This window comes from Lupinus angustifolius, unplaced genomic scaffold, assembly GCF_001865875.1.
Source record: "Lupinus angustifolius cultivar Tanjil unplaced genomic scaffold, LupAngTanjil_v1.0 Scaffold_523, whole genome shotgun sequence".
NCBI classification, from domain to species: Eukaryota; Viridiplantae; Streptophyta; class Magnoliopsida; order Fabales; family Fabaceae; genus Lupinus; species Lupinus angustifolius.
The window spans coordinates 107,158-131,752 of record NW_017727880.1 but is presented as its reverse complement, the minus strand read 5'-3'; the positions used below and the strand labels follow the sequence as shown (position 1 = coordinate 131,752).

General features: G+C 36.3%; 1 protein-coding gene across 1 annotated transcript; it reads right to left on the bottom strand.

Annotated features, from left to right (window-relative positions):
• Nucleotides 1-10,873: 10,873 nt before the first annotated feature.
• Nucleotides 10,874-21,579, bottom strand: LOC109341614 (calcium-dependent protein kinase 10-like). Its single transcript, XM_019579555.1, has 7 exons — nucleotides 20,836-21,579; nucleotides 20,105-20,248; nucleotides 19,829-19,981; nucleotides 18,465-18,580; nucleotides 18,187-18,354; nucleotides 11,999-12,229; nucleotides 10,874-11,515 (listed from the first exon to the last, which is right to left on the bottom strand). The coding sequence occupies exons 1-7, from the start codon at nucleotides 21,473-21,475 to the stop codon at nucleotides 11,342-11,344; spliced, it is 1,626 nt and encodes a 541-aa protein (XP_019435100.1). The 5' UTR covers nucleotides 21,476-21,579; the 3' UTR covers nucleotides 10,874-11,341.
• Between the last annotated feature and the right edge of the window lie 3,016 nt (nucleotides 21,580-24,595).

Below are 24,595 nucleotides of genomic sequence, written 5' to 3'. Positions count from 1 at the left end.
GCCCTCTATTAAAAAAACCATAAAATATGTATACTTTGGTGGATAAGGGCTATCCAGATAGAGAAGGATATATGATATCATATCAAAAAATAAGGTACCTTCAATCAAAATTTAAAAAGAAGGCACCTAATAATGTTGAAGAAACTTTAAAATGTACACATTATCATTTTGTAGATGTATTGAGAGATCATTTGGAGTCCTAAAAAAATATGGAAAATTCTTAGTCAAATCTCACAATATTGTGTGAGGATCCAAATCGATATCATTATAGTTGCATTTACATTGCATAATTATATTTGAATGACCTCAACTAATGACCCGCTCTTTAATAAGTTAGAGCAACTTCTAAATTATATACTATAAGATGAACATGGATATGATAATATCAATTCTGAAACTTTCAATCAGACAGATTATGGAATGAAGGAATAACCTGACAAAATTTCTCACTTAGTATGGGAGTCAATGAGATAAATTATTTTCTTCTCAAAATCTTTTGTGATGGATAAATTATTTTCCACTAATTTTTTTATGTATACAGTATTCTTGAATTTGATTTTTAGATGAATGTATGAAATATTTCAGTATTATATCTTTTAACGATATATAGTATCAATGGTGGAAGAATATTTTAAACCTATGTAGCTTAATTGCATTTTTGGAAAAAATATTGAAAACAAAAATTATATTAAAATAAAAAACAAATAAATAAAATATTTCATATCCAATTATAACTAAAATATAAAAATAAATAATTATTTTAAATTATCTATGTATTTAATAACTTTAGTTAATAAATAACAAAATAAATAGTAAATAAATAATGTTTGTCCTTGTTAGTTACATTTTTAAATTTCAGTTAGTTACAAAACTCATTTTATCGAACAGTTCTAGTTTAATAAACTACATTCATAATTTATATCCAGATAGAGAAGGATATATGATGCCATATCAAAAAATAAGGTACCTTTTCAAAAAATAATTTCCTTTCCAATTTTACCCTTTAATATTTAACAAAATACATTACATGCCCTCTATTAAAAAAACCATAAAATATGTATACTTTGGTGGATAAGGGCTATCCAGATAGAGAAGGATATATGATATCATATCAAAAAATAAGGTACCTTCAATCAAAATTTAAAAAGAAGGCACCTAATAATGTTGAAGAAACTTTAAAATGTACACATTATCATTTTGTAGATGTATTGAGAGATCATTTGGAGTCCTAAAAAAATATGGAAAATTCTTAGTCAAATCTCACAATATTGTGTGAGGATCCAAATCGATATCATTATAGTTGCATTTACATTGCATAATTATATTTGAATGACCTCAACTAATGACCCGCTCTTTAATAAGTTAGAGCAACTTCTAAATTATATACTATAAGATGAACATGGATATGATAATATCAATTCTGAAACTTTCAATCAGACAGATTATGGAATGAAGGAATAACCTGACAAAATTTCTCACTTAGTATGGGAGTCAATGAGATAAATTATTTTCTTCTCAAAATCTTTTGTGATGGATAAATTATTTTCCACTAATTTTTTTATGTATACAGTATTCTTGAATTTGATTTTTAGATGAATGTATGAAATATTTCAGTATTATATCTTTTAACGATATATAGTATCAATGGTGGAAGAATATTTTAAACCTATGTAGCTTAATTGCATTTTTGGAAAAAATATTGAAAACAAAAATTATATTAAAATAAAAAACAAATAAATAAAATATTTCATATCCAATTATAACTAAAATATAAAAATAAATAATTATTTTAAATTATCTATGTATTTAATAACTTTAGTTAATAAATAACAAAATAAATAGTAAATAAATAATGTTTGTCCTTGTTAGTTACATTTTTAAATTTCAGTTAGTTACAAAACTCATTTTATCGAACAGTTCTAGTTTAATAAACTACATTCATAATTACAAATTTTCAGCTATCTTTATAATTACAAGCTATAAGATTACAACTACAAGTTATAAACTAATTTTCCCAAACAGAGCCTTAAACAACCTCCATGTTCAAAAATCACACTTTTTGTAATATAAAAAGTACATTTATCCAGATTTGAAATCACGTCTATGTTTTATGTATTTTGAATCTTTTTTTAAAATGGTTCAAGCCTATTATATCTTTAGGAATATGATCCTGGCATTTTGAATTTATCCAATGACTATATCATGTTGTGATTATGTGCGCTAGAGGTATGTTAAGGAGACAGTGAAACAAATAAAAAATCTTATGGGTTATTTTTAGGTTGAATTTTGGAGAAAAACGTATAAAAAAGGATTTTAAAGTCATTTTATAAGTATATTTCTTGATAATAAAATCTTCTCATTCAAAACCGAACTTGTAACCAACAGGTGTTGGTTCAAATGGTATATGTTCGATTCCCTTTAAGTAAGATATCAGGTTCGAGTCATGTGGATAGAAAAAATATCCACTGGGAGAATTAGCTCCACATACCTTAAATGTTTCCGACTCAGACATAATTGTCTCTAATGCAAGAATACATGTAGAAAACAAAAAAGAGAACTTCCAATCCAACCGAAGTATTTGCATCATGTAAACTAATAGATTTCACTTATTCCCAAAAAAAAATTGACGTACTTTAAAAGCCTGGCCTGCAATAAAGGATAATTAAAAGAGGGGTAACATTTGCGGCTACTACATGTCATGCGGGTAATTTAGTTGAAACATACCGATTTTTATATTTATTTAATTATTTATAAATCTCTACATCAATATTTTAGGGAAAAACATTAATCTTTAAAAATGACCGAGATATAATATATTGACAATATAAGTTAATCATAATAATTTTATTATGATATTTGTTATGAGATTTATTAGAAAGGGAATATGATATGATAAGATAGTTGATTATTTATATTTAATTAAATAATTAATATTACATTAGTATTTATATAATTGTCTTATTATGAGATGATGATACTTGTATGATCATATCATTTTAAGATTTTTATATTAGCTTTAAATATTATTTTGCTCATCCATAATGTGAATCAATCAAATATGAAGAATTTAATTTGTTTTCTAGTTTATCCTTTTTCTTTGGAGTGGAATAATTTATATAATGTTCTTTATAAATTATTTTTAGCAATTTATCAATTGGTACTTTCATTTTTTACCTCATCCCTCCAATTATCCATATGTAGCATCCACATTTTCCTCCCCAATCCCCTTGGTTCTCCAACCAACAATTCCAATACCACCATACTCCTTCCCCTCCACTACATCCTCCTCCTCCTCATCCAGTCAACCACTGTGATTGGGTCAAAGATTCATCTAAACAATATCTAGTTATGTAAAGATCACCAATCATCTGTGATGTCAATCCTTTTAGGAAGGTTCGTAAACACAATCTATTTTGGTTGGTGTTGGCCAACCTCACGGTTTGATTGAGCCTTTTATGAGTGAGTAAGCAACGGAATTAATTAAGTAAAGATAAAAGAATATGAAATAGATTTGAGGTGATAGGATACCACAACACTTGAGGTGTTGATAAGCTAAGGTGATGCTCGCCACAAGAACTTGGTTCTTGATAAGAACTTTTAGTCTTAGTTCATCGAAGAAGGTTTGGAGAATGCACAATGCTCTCACAAGGAATAATCCTCAATTCAATATGAATTATACGCAACTTAAATTGTTTATTTCATGGTGATCAAGCATACATATATAGGCAAGCCAACTTGGCTCCCACCAAAAGAAAAGAACAAGACATTAAAGTCCACGACTTGTAATTCCACAGCTTGATGAGTTGGTTGGCCTAGGATTCCTTGCCTCATTGATGCCACAATTAAGACATTATTGACGTGGTGAAATTATTGTCTTAACTTCAAGTTATAGCTCCACGGTTGAAGAATGAACATAGTGAGAGTACCGTTGGTTCTAGAAAAATAAGAGTTGGACCAAGCATTAAAGTGTTGGTTACACTTTATGACTTGTTTAAGGCCACACCAACCATTTTCAAAAGAATCATTATTTCTGGTAAATTTTATAAATAAAACATAAAATTAAGTATGCTAAGTGTTGGTCTAAACATGGCCCATACAATTGTTATTGAAATTAAAAATGACCCATACTAAAGTGTTTGTTAGGCCTGACTCGATCAAGCCATGCCTAGCTCCGCACTTGTAAGCTATGCTTAGGCGCCTCAGTCAGAAATCCTAACCAGACCAGATTGACCCAGCACCTCGCTCAACACTTAATGCGCCAAGCTCTTTGCCTCGGTCAGATGCGACTGATGCGCATTGGCATGTGCCACAGTCAAGCGTGGTGCTTGATGCACCTAGCCCCGTGCATTGGCGAAGTCTTTGGCCTGTCTCATGCGCCTGGCCTGGTCCATCCTTGGTTCAGTCAGAATCATGGACCATGATACAATTGAGCATCTTGGCACCCCCTTAGGCTAACTTTGGCTCACCTAGGTCAACCCTATGAGTCGTCCAAGGGTTTTTTGTGCCCTTTTTCCCATGCCCTTGTCATTGGGTCACTCATGCCTTCAAGACCATCATAGTCAAGCTTAGTCTCCTTGGGTATTGCATCAACCCATCATTCTTGAAAAGATTTTGACCTCGAAATTGGTTCTCCATCACCTACATCAAAAGGAAACATACCAAGCACGTTGATTGTATCACCTTTAAGAGTATACTTACCTTGAAGCTCAAGTTTGTAAGAATGTTCATCATGTTCCTTGGTGAACACAACTTGGTTAACCATGTCATCTATTAGCCCTATTTCAATACAAGTAAGTATGGTTTTGGTCTCTCAAGGTTCATTAACCCTTTTAACCACTCAATGTCTTGAAAAGTTTTAGAGATAAAATGTGACAAAACAATGTTAGTTGTGAAACAAAATAGTGATGGTTATTTTTCAAGAACAGCTCTCCTTTCATCCACTTTTTTCATGAGAAAAAGTGGTTTTCTCCCTCTCTCTTTTATGTATTTGTTTTTGTTTCACTCTCTTTTGTTTTTCTCTCTTTTTCTTTTCTCTCCATATCTATTTTTTTCAAGATCCTCTTATCCTCAATGACTTGTTCAGGATTCAATGGTGAAAGAATCACCCTCCTCTTTTTGTGCATCAGTGTGTACTTGTTGGTACGACCATCATGTGTAACTCTTTTGTCATATATCCATGGTAAACCTAGTAACTAGTGACTAGCCTCCATATCCACAATATCACACAACACTGAATTCTCATAGTTCCCAATAGAGAAAGAAACTTCAGCCTACTTGTCCACAAGAATTTCTCTCACCTCCCTCAACCGTTGTAACCGGTATGGAGTGGGATGTGCTTTAGTTTCAAGATTAAGTTTTGATACTAATCTTGTACTAACCACATTTGTACTACTTCAACTATCAATGATCAAACAACAAACCTTACCACCAACTAGACACCTTGTATGGAAGATGTTCCCTCTTTGATCCAATTCATGGTCTTTGATTCGGCTTCCGAAGAGCCTCCTCACTATTAGTAAATCTGCTTCGGGAATAATAGCATCATCCTCTTCATGATCATCCTCTTCATCACTTGAAGCCTCAGATTGAGAATCCACCTCTCCATTCATCATGATTAGTGTCTCCCTTGTAGGACATTGAGAAGCAATATGTCCAAGACCTAAGCACTTGAAGCATTTTACATATCTACTCATTTGATTAACCACCATAGGTTGTTTACCTTGACTTGTAGTCATGGCTTCCTTGGCATTAGGTGTAACATCTTTTTTTGGTCCCTCGTTCTTGAGTTTGTCTACCCACTTTGATGATTGATATTTGGAACTAGACCCTGAGGAAAATTTGGACATTCTCCTCCTCAATTGTTCCTCCAATTTGATGGCTTTTTGAATCCAGTTATTCAATTCAACATAGTGTTGTAACTCAACAATATCTTGAATGTCTTGGATTAACCCATGCAAGAACCTAGTCATAATGGCCTCTCGACCCTCTTAGAAATTGGACCTTAGCAAAGCTAATTCCATTTCCTTGAAATACTCATCAACACTCTTAGACCCTTGTGTGAATCTTTGAAGCTTGTTATGAATATCTCTTTGATATGAGTTGGGAACAACCCTTCTCCTCGTAATTAACTTCATTTCATCCCATATATCTATTAGTTCAGCACCAATCCTCCTCATCTCCCTTTGAAGTTGATCCTACCAAATCAAGGCCTACTCCTTGAATTCTAATGCAACCACCTTAACTTTCTTCTCCTCGTTGTAAGAATTGCAATCAAACACTTGTTTATTTTTCAACTCACTCTCAAAGTAAGCCTCCAGACCATTCTTCCCAATAAAGGTTGGCACTTTTATTTTAATCCTCTCAAACTTATCATCCTCCCTTCTCTTTCCCCTTCGTGCCTCCCTCTTGTGTCTCCCCCTACCCCCTTCATCATCTGAATCACTTCACTGCCTACGTGCATGATAATCAAGCCTCATATCATACTCTAATTTCATATGCTCCATTTGTATTTAGAGAGTTTGAAATTGTGTTGTTATCATAGAATGTAGGGTTATTGTCCTAGGGGACAATAGAGAACTATCACTTTCATGATTGGAATAGTTTGACATTTTTCACTCACTCACATGTATCACTCACTTTTTGTTTGTGGAAAATGTAAAACAAATACTGTATCACTCAACACTCTATCCTCCATGGAATTCATAAGTAAACCAAGTATGGAACCAATAAAATTGTGAAAGAAAATCATCACAAGTTTTCAAGATGAAATGGTGTGACTTGAGTTATACCCCAAAAGAAAGAAACTTGATACTTTGGAATTTTGGACACTTTTTAACACTTCTGATTTTTTTGGACTTTGTGACACTTTTTGATTTTGTTGGACTTTGACACTTTTTGGTTTTGATTTTTGGACTTTACACTTTTTAAAGAAGAAATAAACTAGACTAGACTTTCAGCCAAGAAGAAAGATAAGCACCAAGCAAGAGACTAGCTCTGATGTTACTTGATGTGAACCCTTTTTGGAAGGTTCTTATACACGATCTATCTTGGTTGGTGTTGGCCAAACTCATAGTTTGATTGAGCCTTTTATGAATGAGTAAGCAACAAAATTGATTAAGTAAAGATAAAAGAAGATGGAATAGATTTGAGGTGATAAGGTGCCACAACACTTGAGGTGTTAATAAGCCAAGGTGATGCACGCCACAAGAACTTGGTTCTTGATAAGAAATTTTAATTTTAGTTCATCCAAGAAGGTTTGGAGAATGCACAATGCTCTCACAAGGAATAATCCTCAATTCAATATGAATTATACTCAACTTAACTTGTTTATTTCATGGCGATCAAGCATACATATATAGGCAAGCCAACTTGACTCCCACGAAAAGAAAAGGACAAGACATTAAAGTCCTAATTCATGGTGATCCAACATAGGATGTAACACCCCAGTTCTGACATGCGACCTCCTAGTTCCATGAATATAGTCTAGCTTAATGGTAGCGACTCAGTGTGGTATAGTGACTATTTATCCCTGAGGTCACGGGTTCGAGTCGCGGAAGACTCCCCTGGGAGGGGAATAAAACACTGCAGGGAGTATTTAAGCTTAATGGGTGGCACGCTCAGTATATTCATGGGCCTGGGAGGTCGCATGTCATAATTGGGGTGTTATAATAAAAAGGCGCCTTTTTTTGTAACACCCCAGTTCTGACATGCGACCTCTCAGGCCCATGAATATACTGAGCATGCCACCCATTAAACTTAAATACCCCATGCAGTATTTTATTCCCCTCCTAGGCGAACCTTCCGCGACTCGAACCCGTGACCTCAGTGATAAATAGCCACTGAGTCGCTACCATTAAGCGACTCAGTGGCATAGTGACTATTTATCCCTGAGGTCACGGGTTCGAGTCACGGAAGGTTCGCCTAGGAGGGGAATAAAATACTGCATGGGGTATTTAAGCTTAATGGGTGGCACGCTCAGTATATTCATGAGCTTGGGAGGTCGCATATTAGAACTGGGGTGTTACATAGGATACCATTTGACTCTTAAACTATTTCTACACATGCTTAATTCGGGTAACATGTTCCTTATTACATTCAAGAAGAGAATTAAAGATACTAAGACACAACGAAAAATACATAGGATTCTTGTTGAGGCTTGTAATTCCACAGCTTGATGAGTTGGTTGACCTAGGATTCCTTGCCTCATTGATGCCATGGTTAAGACATGAGTCACGTGGTGAAACTTTTGTCTTAACTTCAAGTTATAGCTCCATGGTTGAAGAATGAATGTTGAGAACATATGATTCTTTTTTCCAAGTATATTCCACGGCTAGAAATAACTCCTCTTGAGCACATGGTGAAATATGAGTTAATTCACCACTTAAATGTGTCCCACGGCCTAGAATTTATGAGCATAGGATGGCATCTTCAAGTGTAAACATTCCCTCGGCCAAGTGAACTTCTTATGTGAGGAAAATAGCCTAGGAAGTCGTTTGGACCTTTATGTCCAGCAATGTGAAGCTTCCAACGGCTAGAAGTTGGTCTTAAACCTCCATAGATGAGCACATTAAGGCTCCAACGGGCACTTCAAGTTTCCCACGAGCAACTCTTCTCCAACAACTCTGAATTTGACTTAGGATGCCATTTGGTGATTTATGCTCAGCTGAAATTTGTACCAACGATCCAAACATGATGTAAAGCCACCATTTATGGCACCAACGGTCATGATTGAGTTCCCCTTTAGCATTATCCCTCCAACAGCTTCAGAATACTTTATTTACCTAACAAGAAACAATAAAAATAGTGAAAGTGTCATTGGTTTAGGAAAAATAAGAGTTGTTCCAAGCATTAAAGTGTCGGTTATACTTTATGATTTATTTAATGCCACACAAGCCATTTTACAAAATAATCATTATTTCTGGGCAATTTTTATAAATAAAACATAAAATTAAATATGCTAAGTGTTGGTCTAAACTTGACCCATACAATTATTATTGAAATTAAAAATGATCCACACTAAAGTGTGGGCTAGGGCTGACTCAGTCAGGCCACGCTCAGCGCCACATTTAGCACGCTAGGCATAGGCGCCTCAGTGAGAAATCCTGGCTAGGCTAGATTGGCCTTGCACCTGGCTCAACACTTGATGTGCCAAGCTCCTTGCCTCGGTCTGATGCGCCTGATCGGACGTGGTGCCTGATGCCCCTAGCCTCGTGCCACAATCAGAATTGGCAAAGTCCTTGGCATGTCTCATGCGCCTGGCCTGGTCCATCCTTAGCTCGGTCAGAACTATAAACCATGATGCAATTGGGGATCTTGGCACCCCCTTGGGCTAATTTTGGTTCACCATCATGTATCAACCCTATGAGTTGTCTAAGGGAATTTTTACCCTTTTTGCTCGTGCCCTTATCATTAGGCCACTCATGCCTTCAAGGCCATCAAAGTCAAGCTTGATCTCCTTGGGTATTGCATCAATCTGGAAGGCCGGCCCAATTCTAGGAAGGGGCAATAGTAATATAAAAGGTTGAGTTAGCACGTGCTAGGCTGAAAAACCTTCCTTCACACTAAAGGCATGACCATGCCGCTTTGAGCAAAGGACAAGTTCACAATGTTGTCTACACAATAGAGGTAATGCCACATTATTGTCACTCAGATAGGCTAAAAGGATAAGGTCATGTATCTATAATGATTACAAACATCTTTTGGAGTGAAAATCATACAAACCAAAATATAAATAGGTGAAGCCACCTCTAAATAGATCAAATGTATCTATCTAACATACAACTATGAATATTGACTTGATCTCAGAGTCCTCTTCAGGTACTCACCCAAGACATTCTAAGATTGGAAATCACTCAATTTAGAATATTGTCTTTTTTTCGACAACCTTCTCCATCACCGAAGAATGAAACTAAATCTAATTTGTAATCATTGCTTGTTAATCTATTAATTTCAACAAAATTTAGGGAATCTATTTCAAAATAAGCATTTTTGCATTACTAATGCAACTCTTATAGGAGATTGTTCTTTTTGAGAAATGAGATCATTAATTTTCAGTTAACTAATGTATCAATACATATGTGATTTTTATACATCTGAAGAAGGAAAAAGAAAAAAAAAACAAAAGATTACATTCGCAAGTAACAATGACTCATCTAGTCATTTGCAAGAAGTAATGGTATACCGTCTGGTGATAAATCTCACACTTTCCATCCAATATCTTCATGAACTCCTAATTTGGCCATGAAGTTCGTAGGGTAGCTTGTCTCACAAACCGATTGTTGTAAACAAACATTTCAATATCTGCTTAACCGATATTTGATTATTGCTACTATAGTCAGTTAAGTACGGAAATAAGGAATATCACTCTTGACTAGAGAAATAGCCTTAAGAGAATCTAAATAACAAATAATATTGAGAAAGCCATTTTTCTCTCCTTGTCTGCCCTATTTTAAAATGATGATAAGATTAGCTATTTAACATTTTTAAAATGCTTATAGGATTTTTTATGCGATAGAGTGAATGAATTTATTATTCAATAAGATTTCTCTTCTAAACTATGTTTTTTCTCTCTCACTCTAGTATATATCATATAGGCTAGACAAAATTAAGTACAATATCAAAGAAAATAACAATAATAAGAGTGCATATCATCTCTAATACTGAAAAGTTCAGTATTGGGTATAGATATTGACACGTAGTACCAATTTTTTTAAGGGTCAAAATCTTTAATTATCTTTTAATTAAACAATTCTACAATTTGTAAAATTTTCTTTCTCCACACATTCTAGAGGATCCAGTACTGGACAATATCTTAATGCCAATAATATAAGATGCATAAGAGGTGAAGACCACCAAATAATAATGTTACAAGTTTTTTAAAACAAGCATCAAAAAGTTTAACTTGCATTACAAAACTAAAATTAGGTTTGGTTTTTAAATTTTTGAAAACAAAATTGACAACCACCAAAAGGGCGTGAACTATCAATTTTAAATAGATTATTTAAAGGCTAAATCTATATTCTATACACAAGCTATAAACCATCTTTAGTGTTTGCAGCTCTCCGACTCATAAACCTCAGCTATATCTAACAGAAGGTAAGCACTTTAGTAAGCTTCAAAGCATCAAACAGCTCGAAACTTGCTATCATGCATGGTACAAGTCTTTTTGTGAGTTGGTTTTTGGAGAGTAATGCAGGACTGGAAAAAGTTGGGAGTCATAGAATGTGAGATGACTCCCCTTCCTTCAACTCCAAAACTCAACTCGCAAACAGATTCGTAATAAGGAGTAAGAAAACAAGAGACACTTTGTGAGAATCAAGGTTATAGAAAGTAATGACTGCACTCAAACGACTACACCTTGACCACTAATCTCATCATGAAGCTGAAGTGAGTCATCCTTCATCAAATTTAGGCTCAAACTCTTGAATCTCTCCCTTGAATACTGCCTAGATGCTTTTCTCCAGTCCGTTCCGGTTTTCATCATGGCAACAAACTCCTCATAACTGATACGACCATCCTATAAAGTAGAAACATAAACTTGATAATCATTGGAAAGACTTATACAGAACAAGTAGAATGAGTATATGAGATGGAACAAGAGACGCGCCAATAAATGTAATTTCCCAACTTCATTCTTTGTAAATATACTATTGAAGCATCAGTCATCCTATGCTGCATACTACGTCCGTACCTAACATAGTATACAGCACAGAATGGAACGGGATATTCTGTTCTCTTCTCTTTGGTTCAACCAGTTTTAGTGGAACCAAAATATCCCTTTTGTTGTGTACAAAGAATGCACCTCCTACTAGTCCCTTTCAAGGGTAAATGTTCCATTTTAGTTTCATGTTTTGTTATATTCTATTCATAAATATATCAAACATACAATAGAACTAATATGTTCTATTCTATTCTGTTCTAACATGTGTGCCAAAAGCTGCCCAAGAATCCACAAAGAGTAATGCTATAATAATATAAGTAAATTGCATAAAAGTCAAACCTTATCAGTGTCGACATCATGCATGATGTCAATCAACACATCAACATCTGTTTCTCCCGATTCATCCGTCAATGCATCCTGTAGCTCACCTAACTCAATATACCCACTCCCATCTTTGTCAAAAAAATTGAATGCTTTGTGGATATGCTCATCATTCTCTATTTTTTGCAAGTGAAGCGTCACAGCTACAAACTCTCCGTAGTCAAGTACTCCATTCCCATCAACATCAGCCTAAGTAAATGAGAGCAAAAGAAAACCATCTTTGACTGTCAACTTTCTATTACAAATACAATCGATAAGTCCACGATAAAGGAAGACTAGCAAAATAATTTGACATGAAAATCACTTCAAATGAAAGCAACAGAGATAGGAGCTTTAGAGAAAAGTAGGTGTGGTTGTAAATAAATTGGAACCACTTTCCTCAAGTCAAGGCCTGGGCATCTAAAAAATAACGACAAAAGAAACAAAAAATTCATGTGATATTGGTCCTGAAAGAATCTCTAGCGTCATTTTTTAAATATCAAACATTAAAGCAAAGTCTCTATAAGTAGAATTTAGACTTAATTTCGATCCTACTATCATATTAAATCTGAAATCTATATGATGGTATGCGACGTGAGGCCAAAATGGCGTAAATAAGAAAGAGAAAATCTCAGGAGACGAGAGGATACTCTGTTATAAAAGTGCACACTCTTAGAAATAACCACACTCTTCTTAGAAATTGATGGACCTCCTATTACAAAGGTATATAAAAGAAGGCAGAAGCAGGGGTAAATTAGTCACAAAAGGAAAAGAGTTTGTTGCACATGACTCTAACTAACCGGACACATGGCAAGGTGTGAGGAGGAAAGAAGATTCAGAAAGAAGGTGAATAAAGAGGAGGAGAAGGCTACGTGAATAGGGGCATCATTTTGGGAATTGTGGGGTGACTCTTGTCACAGGGTAGAGACACTTATCTGTTTCTGTTTTTCTGATTTTTCCTTACTGCAATACAAATACTGTCCAGGATACACTCTTGTGTCTAGTATACTTTAATATACTCAGTTTCTGCACTATTCTATCTAAATTTCTTCTCTACTTTATCTCTATTTGTTTCTGGTTTCTATCAAGTTGGTATCAGAGCTCCCGATCTTGGGAGCATCTAGATGGTATCGACAAGAATGGACAATAGACTGGACAACGTGGAAAAAAGAATGGAGGGAATGCAATCATCCCTTCAAGAAATATTCCGAGTACAAATGGAAGCATTAATGAGAACTGTGACCGATCGGTTGGAAGAGGCAGTGGGAGAGATAAGGATGATGGGAAGGGAAGGAGTGGGGAAAATAGTGATCGAGAAGGGAGAGGACGTAGGGAGGAATATCGAGGGGAAGGTGAAGTTCGAAGAGATGAAAGAGTAAGGAGAGTAGAGGTACCTTATTTTGCCGGAGAAGACCCGCACGGTTGGGTGTATCGAGTTGAGCGATACTTCGAAATCAATCGAATTCCCGACGATGAGAAGGTGGATACAGCCGTGGTTTGTCTTGAAGGGAAGGCTCTGAACTGGTACCAATGGTGGGAGTCACGTATGACGGTGGCGGTAAGGTGGCCCATGTTTCGGCAAGCAATCATGAGTCGGTTTCAAATGTCAGCGTCAGACAACCCATATGAAACTTTGATGGGGTTGAGGCAACGGGGGTCAGTGATGGAGTACCGGGAACAATTCGAGCTCCGCTCGGCTCCTTTACGTTTTGCGGATGAGGAGTTTATGAAAGGAGTTTTCATGAATGGCTTGAAAGAAGATGTCAAGGCGGAAGTCAGGTTAATGAGTTCAGGGGATTTGCACGAGTTAATGGAGATGGCTCATAAGGTGGAAGAAAGAAATAGGGTTTTGGGGCGATCCAGTGGGTCGTTTATCCAAAACCATGGAGTTGGGTTCAACCGACCCGCATTAACTGGAAGATGGGCTGGGGCCCAAGAGCAAAAGGAGTCAAACGTAGAAGTCAACCAAAATTTTGGGCCAAAAGAAAAAGCCCACTCTACCACTTCTGGTCGTTTTGATGTTGCACACACAAAAGGGAATTTTGGTTTTCATGAGGGGGAGAATTCTTCTGCAAACAGGAGAGGGGTAGGGTTCAAAAAATTGACAAAGGAAGAAGAAAATGAGAAGAGGAAGAAGAACCTTTGCTTTCGTTGCGATGAACAATATTTCCCTGGTCATGTTTGTCGAAACAAACAGCTTCACGTTATCTTACTCGGTCAAGACGAAGAAAAAGAAGAGGAAGACAATGCTGCTGAGAAGACCGAAGATGAGGTTAACTTGCAACTTAATGTGAGTAGTATAGCCGGAATGACGTCAAAAAATTCTCTGAAGTTGTGGGGAACAATAAAAGGGCGGAAAGTAATAGTGATGGTGGATTCTGGTGCCTCTCACAATTTTCTTTCGCCGGGAATAGTGGAAGAGTTAAAAATTCCGACGGAGAACACACAAGGATACTTTGTGGAAGTGGGAAATGGACAAAGAATGGGAAGCCAAGGAGTTTGTAAGGGGGTGGAATTGCAACTACCTACATTAAAGGTTACCCAAGATTTCTATTTGTTTGAGCTGGTGGGAGTGGATGTGATTTTGGGGTTCGAATGGTTAAAAAGCCTTGGGAAGTTCAGTGCCGATTTGGGCCACTACTTGCTGGAAATTCAAGATAATGGAAAAATGATTGAAGTTCGGGGAGACCCAGCGCTGTCCAGAACTGTGGCTTCGGTTAAGGCAGTAATAAAGGAGATGAGGAATGAAGCAGAAGGTTACTACGTGGAGTTTGGGATGATGAATGTCCTGGACGCTACAACATGGAACATTCCAGACAGTATTCAACCTATCATAAAAGAGTTTACTGTGATTTTTCAGGAACCCAAGGGGTTACCTCCTCGAAGAAAATGTGATCATGCTATCGTATTGAAAGAAGGATCAGAGATCCCACACATACGTCCTTACAGGCACCCTCATAGCTACAAGGAAGAAATTGAGAAGTTCGTTAAGGAGATGTTGGCGACAGGGATGATCAGACCCAGTGTGAGTCCGTTTTCAAGCCCTTTGATTTTAGTGCGGAAGAAGGACGGGGGCTGGAGGTTCTGCGTGGATTACAGAGCGCTGAACCGTGTCACTATACCTAACAAATTCCCAATTCCTATAATTGAGGAGTTGCTGGATGAGTTGGGGGGAGGTACACTGTTTTCGAAACTGGATTTGAAGTCTGGTTATTACCAAATCAGGATGAAGGAGGCGGATATTCCGAAAACAGCATTCCGCACACACGAAGGTCACTATGAGTATGTAGTCATGCCCTTCGGACTCACAAATGCTCCGTCTACATTTCAAGCCCTTATGAATGATGTGTTCCGACCATATTTGAGGAAGTTCGTTCTTGTTTTCTTTGACGACATCCTTGTTTATAGTCGGGATATGAGTACTCATTGTGATCATTTGAGACTGGTTTTTCAGACTCTTCGAGAGCATGCGTTATGGGTAAATTACAAGAAGTGCTGTTTTGGGGCTGAACAATTGGAATATTTGGGACATCTAATTTCGGGTCAAGGAATTAGGGCCAATCCGGATAAAATTTCAGCAGTCAGTCAATGGCCGTTTCCGAGAGACATACACAGTTTACGTGGATTCTTGGGTCTTACAGGATATTATCGTCGTTTTGTACAAAATTATGGTATTATTGCACGACCTTTGACACAACTGCTCAAAAAGAACAGGTTCAAGAAGTCGGAAGAGGCCCAGTTGGCTTTCGATAAGTTGAAAACAGCCATGGAAAATTTGCCGACCTTGGCCCTACCTGATTTCACGGTGCCATTTGAAATTGAGATCGATGCGTCTGGTTTTGGAATAGGGGCAGTCCTTATGCAGCAGGGGCGACCTTTAGCATTTGTTAACCAAGCTTTATCAGAAAGAGCAAGACTCAAATCGGTGTACGAAAGAGAACTCATGGCTATTGTTTTTGCAGTTCAAAAGTGGCGTCAATACTTGTTGGGACACCATTTTATTATTCGTACCGATCAGAAGAGTTTAAAATTTCTATTAGAGCAGCGCGTGTTGGGAGGAGATTAATTAAAATGGGTAACCAAGCTGCTTGGGTTTGATTTCGAAATCCATTACAAACCGGGATCGGAAAATCGGGTAGCAGATGCATTGTCCCGAGTAATGGAATGCAATTCTATTTCTATGGTTACTAATGTGGATATGATCGAGCTAGCAGATGAGATCTTAGCCGATGCACATGTGGTGAAAATCATGCAAGAAGTAACCAAGGACCCAAAATCTCATCCACTGTATTCGGTGGAAAAGGGGTGCTTATGGTATAAAGGTCGTTTGGTGCTGCCAGGAAAATTTGGCCGTATTCCCTTACTGCTAACAGAGTTCCATGCTTCTCCTTAGGGAGGTCACTCGCGTGTGGTCAGAACCTTTAAACGGCTAGCCATGATTTTTCATTGGGTCGGTATGAGACGAGACATAGAGAAATTCATTGCGGATTGTTCTGTTTGTCAACACAACAAATATCAATCTCTTAAACCAGCAGGTTTGCTTCAACCACTTCCAATTCCTAGTCATGTGTGGGAGGATGTGTCCATGGATTTCATCGGTGGGTTACCCAAGGCTCGCAGAGTCGACACTATTATGGTTGTTGTAGATCGTCTCAGTAAGTTTGCTCATTTCATTCCTCTACACCATCCTTATACCTCCAAAGAAGTAGCTCAAGCATTTGTGAAGGAAGTCATCAGGTTACATGGTTTTCCAACCTCTATTGTGTCAGATCGGGATCGGGTGTTGGTTAGTTTGTTTTGGAAGGAATTATTTCGCTTAGCGGGCACCAAGTTACGTTTCAGTTCGGCATATCATCCTCAAACGGATGGCCAAACAGAGGTTATCAACCGCACATTGGAGACTTATTTACGTTGTTTTGTGACGGGTTGTCCCAAACAGTGGGTGCAGTGGCTTCCTTGGGCAGAATTATGGTTTAATTGTTCCTACAATGCTTCCATCAACATGTCTCCTTTCAAGGTTTTATATGGGCGTGACCCACCATCAATTATACCTTTCCGTAGTGAGGGTACTCCAGTGGCAGCAGTGGATGAATTATTACGAGAGCGGGACAACATCCTTGAGGATCTCAAAGCCAATTTGATTAGAGCTCAAAAACGGATGAAGATTCAAGCAGATAAAAAAAGGAGAGAGCTGGAATTTCAGGTGGGGGACATGGTGTATCTTAAAGCACAACCATACAAAATGCGGTCCCTAACTCAGAAGATGAATGAGAAGCTAAGTCCACGATTTTATGGACCTTTCACAATTGTGGAGCGCATTGGTGCAGTGGCGTATAGATTGCAGCTTCCGGAGTACTCACGGGTCCACCCCGTGTTTCATATATCTCAGCTCAAAACAGCCCCTCCGACTTCTGCACCGTGTCAGCAGCTGCCTGCTGGATTAACAGAGGACTGGGAGCTACAAGTGAGACCAGAAAAAGTCTTGGCATGCCGTAAATTGTTGAGTGGTCGTATGGAGGTTTTACTCAAATGGACCGAGTTGCCAGAACATGACAACACTTGGGAGGATTACGCACTTATCCGAGATACTTTCCCTGATTTCCACCTTGAGGACAAGGTATTACTCGTTGGGGAGGGTATTGATGGACCTCCTATTACAAAGGTATATAAAAGAAGGCAGAAGCAGGGGTAAATTAGTCACAAAAGGAAAAGAGTTTGTTGCACATGACTCTAACTAACCGGACACATGGCAAGGTGTGAGGAGGAGAGAAGATTCAGAAAGAAGGTGAATAAAGAGGAGGAGAAGGCTACGTGAATGGGGGCATCATTTTGGGAATTGTGGGGTGACTCTTGTCACAGGGTAGAGACACTTATCTGTTACTGTTTTTCTGATTTTTCCTTACTGCAATACAAATACTGTCCAGGATACACTCTTGTGTCTAGTATACTTTAATATACTCAGTTTCTGCACTATTCTATCTAAATTTCTTCTCTACTTTATCTCTATTTGTTTCTAGTTTCTATCAGAAATCATGCAACATGTGTCCAAAAAATGATTCCAAAGAGGCTTATCAGATTAACTAATAATCATAGACTTGTCGTAGCACTCTGACCAGATTTTTTATGAAGCAATTATACTACAAATGAATACAATTATAGAAGCTTACCACTTCCATCAACATCTTTATTTCTGGTTCAGCCAATTGAGTACCAACCTTCCTCAACCCACTCTTCAGTTCCTCAAATGTTACTCTTCCATCATTGTCAGTATCCATCAATGTAAATATATCTTTGATTATTTCTACTTCTTCAACAGATAAGTACTCTACAATAACCTGTAGCATGCATTCAAAGAAACCCAAATCAGCAACATTTCAACTTCCTTATTGTTTCTATCATACAGAGTTGAGTAAAAAATCAAGCATAAACCATAATAGATGCTAACCCGCAGAGCTTTCTTTTTGAATCTATTCATGACTGCGAATTGCTTAAGCCTCGACCTAACAATATCTCCTAATGGAACATTTGGAGCTTTCTTTTCATTTTGTAGCCAAGGGTGTTCTGCAAGTGCAATTAAGAACAGAAAATATTCAGAATCACTTTCTTCATCAGGTAGACTTAATGTTAAGTTTCAGCCTCCTAAGTCATATGCATACAAAGTTGTACTAGTTTATTTTATAGCGAAGGGAGAGGAGGAATGGTGCAAAGTGTCCAGGTGAGAATGGGAATATGACCTTAAAGCAAGGAAAAAGCCAAACAATATCCACAGGTATTTCAAACTGATATAATATTCTGATTTTTTAGGCTCATAAGATCATCCTATTAAGTTCTCAAGAAAATAAAAACATAATAGACCATAAATGCCACTGTTGAACTTCAAAGGAGTGAGTTTCTTCCCTCTCCCACCTATATATTTGTCTTAGTCTGACAAAAACTGAAAGAAAGTTGTTCCTTTGTGGGCGGCCTAGTGCATGAGGCTCCCACTTAGTGGCAACTGGGGAACATTGTTCCATTGTAAACCCAGAAAAAATAATGAGTCCAGCTTAGCTTATGATTGATAATTGAAATCAATCAACTTCAAAGTTATGGCTTCCTAGCTAGCCCAAGAGAAGCAACAAGTAGAAGCCTCTTCAATATAATCCACAAACGAAGACTTTGCTTAGTTGAGTAGGTGGTAAGTGAGAATGTGAAAAATAGATGCAGGAATGAAAACAATTTTCAACTAAAGTTATGACCTACAAAAACAATACTGTCATTCCAAGAAAGTGTTAACAGACTGACTTTCACTCCAAATGTTCCACCTTTCCGCTTTCCACCTACTCAACCAAGCAGACACTCTAACGGAAAAATACCCAACCTCAATGTATTTACCTAACAATAACCAACTCTTTCCCCAGTCCTCACTAATTCTAAGATAAAGAGCAGTGATCTCATTTTAAGTTTTCTTTCTTATATCTCCCCCTTTTACAGGCTCTCTGCTCACCAGTTTCTCCACCACATTTTATAGTGTCCTAACTCCTAATACATGTACGAATCTGCCAGGAAGGAAGAAACTCATGCATAAACACACAGTTAGCATGCTTTTGCATCAAGTCCCAAATCTAAATTATCTAATAAAAACACAAATCTGAACAACATATAGTTATGATTAACCACAAATTGATCCACAACTGAGTTTTTGGGATGACAAGTCAAAAAAAGAGAATTGCTAAAACAACACAGTTTCAATTAATTCAAAATCCAGCCTCGAATGTCATCTAGTCACTCCACAAATTGGCTGTACTATAGTGCAAACAGAAAATGACTTACCAAGCACCTGCTCAGCAGTCAAGCGCTTCTTAGGATCCTGCTCCAACATCTGCTGCACAAGGCTTTTAGCACAATCTGATATCTGAGGCCAAGGTTCCCTCTTGAAGTCGATTACGCCCCTCAAAATTGCCAAAGCCACACCTTGTTCGGTCTCTGCCACAAACAAAAATGACTTCAAAATTGAAAATCTTCACAAACAAGCACACCCAAATCAGAAGTAAGCGAAATTCACAAAACACAAGCACAAAGACATTTGCACATTAGTAGCACTACTACCTTCCCAAAATGGAGGAACGCCACATAACAAAATATAAAGTATCACACCGGCACTCCACACATCAATCTCCGGCCCATAATTCCTCTTCAAAACCTCTGGTGCCATATAGTAAGGACTCCCAACAATCTCCGAAAACCTCTCCCCTTAAAAAATACAAAGCAAAATTCATAAAATTACACAAAAAACCCAAAAACTTAATAAATGTGTGTTTCAGCAAATTCTTGCACGATGCAACACACACTTTTCAATATTATCTAGTCCAACACACCGCTCGTTATTAGTGAAGTGCAAGTCCCATCCATTGAATAGAAGGTAGACCAATCTGATTCTGTAATTTAGTAGATCTCATTTGAAATTCACCCGATAACAACAAATGTGTGGGATAGATTTTGAAAATGAATTTGTCTCTGGGATTTGTGTAAGAGTTGAGTTTTGGAGGGGAAGGAAGGGAAGGCTTTGAAGCCATCTAACCAGTGTATCTGATGAATCTCAAGTCTTCAATTTCCCTTACTTCCTTTCCAAAATCCAACTTGCAAACACATGGAATCTATTTGTAAGTTCAGTTTTAGAGGGGAAGGAATGTGAAGGGAAAGCTTGAGAGTCATGAAATACATTGGTGAAATGACTTCAAAAACTTTCATTTTCTTTCCCTCTAAAAAACTCGCAATCAAAATAGAGTGTATATAGAAGTTACACTCCCTATCCAATTTTCAGTTCAAATAAAACATACCAGGCTTAAAAAACACAGAGAGTCCAAAATCAATAGCCTTAAGAGGCGAATTCTCATTCTTATTAGCAAAAAGGAAATTCTCAGGCTTGAGGTCCCTATGCATAACACCATTAGCATGACACATTCTAACAACCTCAGCAACACTCCTCACCACGCCAGCCGCAGCACGCTCACTATAATGCCCTCTCGCAACAATCCGATCAAATAACTCCCCTCCTTCACAAAGCTCCATAACAATGTGAACATTCTTGTTGTCTTCAAAAGTAGCCTTCAGTTTCACAACGTTAGGGTGTTCAGGCAAAGTGGATAAAATAGCTACCTCGCGCCTCACATCTTCAATGTCCACTGAAGTTAGAAGCTTTCGCTTCGAAATTGATTTGCATGCAAGTGATTCCTTTGTTTCCCTATCGATGCAGAGGTAAGTGATGCCGAACTCGCCGCGACCGACTTCGCGGCCGAGTTTGTATTTGTCGCTGATTCGGGTTCCGTTCGGAAGTGGAATCACGTTCTTTAGAACACGGATTGTGCCGCTTGAATAAACCGGTTTGGAGTTTGAGGACGGGTTCGGTTTTCTTCGGTTCGGTTCTTTGTTATTGTCTTCAATCACATCTGATCTAATGCAAACATTGCAGTTTCCCATTGTAAGGATATTCTTAATAGTATAAAAAATGGGAATTGGTTTGATTCAGATGACAGGAGGGAGTTTCTGTCAGTGGGGTTTATTGTGAAAAAAATGGTGTTTGGAATTTAAGTGGCAATAATAATTATATTATTATTACACCGGCAATTTAGATGATGCACCAGTGAACATTCTTATATTGTTTGTTGATTATATTTTGCTTTTTTGTCTGATTATTTTCCATAATCAGCTTCATTGATATGATTGGTATTTACATTCAACAGAATGAATTTTTTTCATTTACGTTATGATTTTGATTTTGTGTTTTAATTGAGGCTAAAAATTGTAACCATTTAGTAAATGAGATAAGAGTTAATGAGATTCACGATGAATATAATTGAGTTTTATGGTAAAGATAAATATTCAAGATTCTTAGAAATGTTGGTTCTCAAATTACATATATGAAGATTAGATTTTTGTGATAAAAGATAAATTTTCCAAATATTTAAATATTCCTTTTGCTAGAAGGAGGTGAAAGCTATTCAGTGTAAAACATGGTAAAATGATTGTGTTATTTTCTCCATCTTCTACTCTTACTATCTAATTGCTTGTAAAAACTTTTTAATACGGGATTATTTTATAAAAACTTAACAATCACAATTCATGCTTTCCTATGTCAATTTCATTATTAATATTCACATATAAAAAGGTCTTGGATTTTGTATATAAAACTAAAGGGAAATATATATGTTGTTTCAGTAGTATGTTGCTCAATGTATCATTAATTTTGATTGATTAAAAAATGTGTTTATATTACAAAATTAATAATTAAATATTTTTATGATCAATAAGAATCGATGGTACATAGAGTGCATTTGGAATAAAAGATGTCCTCACTATTGAAAGGGTAGTCACACATATAAAAATGAATTAATTTGTTACCTACAATATTATAAAGAAACTATTATCACAAAACAAATAAATTAATAGTGAAAAATATAAGATTGAGTCAAAGTTTAAAAAGCTTTTTGCATTTTTTATGTTCCCTTATTTTGTAAGGATATTGCAAGACCTTTTAAGTGATGGTGTCACCTACAATTTGGTTCATTAAAATGATGATCACTTAAAATGGTGTTTAGGGTGAACAAATGGGGCCAATTGGTGGGAATTCATAGACACACTTACTATGTAAATACAAGAAGATAATAAAGTATGAACATTGTTGGAAAGTAAGTCACATATTGCCTACCTCATTGTCTCGTGAATGTTTTAAATACATGTTGGGCTACTCCTCTCATTGTCAATTAGTTTTGTGATAAAATCTTAACATGATATCAGAGTCAAAACCCAACTTATTTCTTGTTGTCATGGACTTAAAGATGCCCTTTAGTTATAAGTCAAAGGTAACCCTTCGCTTGGTCTGGCAGACTTATGTGGAGGGGGCATGTTGGAAAGTAAGTCACACATCGCCTAACTCATTCTCTCGAGAATAATTTAAATACATGTTAGTTACTACTCTCTTCTCTCTCATGTAAGAAATTATGTTCCTCCCTTTCTCATGACCTTTCCCTTTTCTTTCTTATTATCATGATAGTTGACTATTATTCCATAACGCTCATACTTCTTAGTAGAAACATTTACAAAAAATATTTTTTAAGACTAAATAAAATAGTATATGTGTCATACTTTTATTGACTGGAATAGATAAATTATCTCATGATATGAGAATATACTTTATTCTCTTAAAAGAATTGGGTTTGATGTTTCAATTGGTAATTATGTTGTAATGTAGTTAGGGGCTGATTAGTATGGTTATGGAACACAGATACAGTGTATGAATGTGGATAGAAATGAAAATAAATCAAATTTATTCTCCCATGTTATTATAGCATATAGGTTTCACCTTTCATGAACAAAAATGGATCCTGGGAAATTCAAAATATAATATGAAAATGATGGGGATGGTGGTACCATTTCCAAGGGTAGGAAAATAAGCTTCGGGATACCAAAAGGGTATGACCTTCCTTTTATAATTCTTTAATCTGGTTAAGTCAAGAACCTAGGAGTATACTTTCTATCACAAATAAATCCGAGCAAAATCCAGTGATTACCATTGATGCACCATTACTAAATATTACAAGGTTTAATGATGATGAAACATCCCTAAGATACAAATGAAAATACAAGAAGGAAATCTGATTGGAATTGACCACCAAAAAGCCATACCCCTTATTTGAAAAATAAAACTAAGGTTTTTAGCCACCAAGGCATATAATAATTCGAGCTCCACACTAATGGGCCATCCAGCGTAATTGAAACATAGTGAAAAAGAAAAGAAGCAATTAAAAAAGCTAAATTTAGATGTCCATATGGCATCCCAAAAAGATTTATTGTAAACTTTATTTAATAACATAAAATGCTTAAAATGGTGTTGGAATCCCACATATGTCAAGGGTGTTCAATTGAGATTATTCAACATTTTGTGGTTAAAGTTCTCTAGATTAGGGGAAAGTTCATAAATTATTGCTAGAGCTTGTTGCAATGTCTCATTTTATGTCTTTATTCTTGCTCTATTCATTTGTCCTTGTAGGCCTTTGAGTTATTGGAGTTTCTTTTCTCTTGCCATGTCTTTATCATGATATCTAAGGGTGTTAATTGGATGGATTTAGATCATAACAAATGAATAGAAAGTCATCCACCAATCCATATAAATCCATAAAATCAAATTTCTAAACTATTCAATCCATCTATATCTAATAGATTCAAATTCATCCATTCCATCCTTATATCAATTTTAATGGATTTGATAAATGAATATTGAATCCTTTTTTTTTTAAATTTGAACAAAGCATGAAAAAGTCATTTTCAAAACTATTATTTAATAAAGCATTTTTGAAAATCAATTTAATTTTTTTTTAAATATTGAAAAATCTCACTATTTAAATTCACATGTGAAAGTTCGGAAAGACAACATTATAAGTGAGGTCAGAGATATTGTAATGTGCAATCGTGCATTTTTTGTATGCTCAATTATGACACAAAAATATTATATCAATCCTCACTAAAAGTTTTTGAAAGAATGCTTTGATAAAAAAAAATTATTATTATAAGAATCTTTTTGTTAGAAAAAGAGTAGTTTAT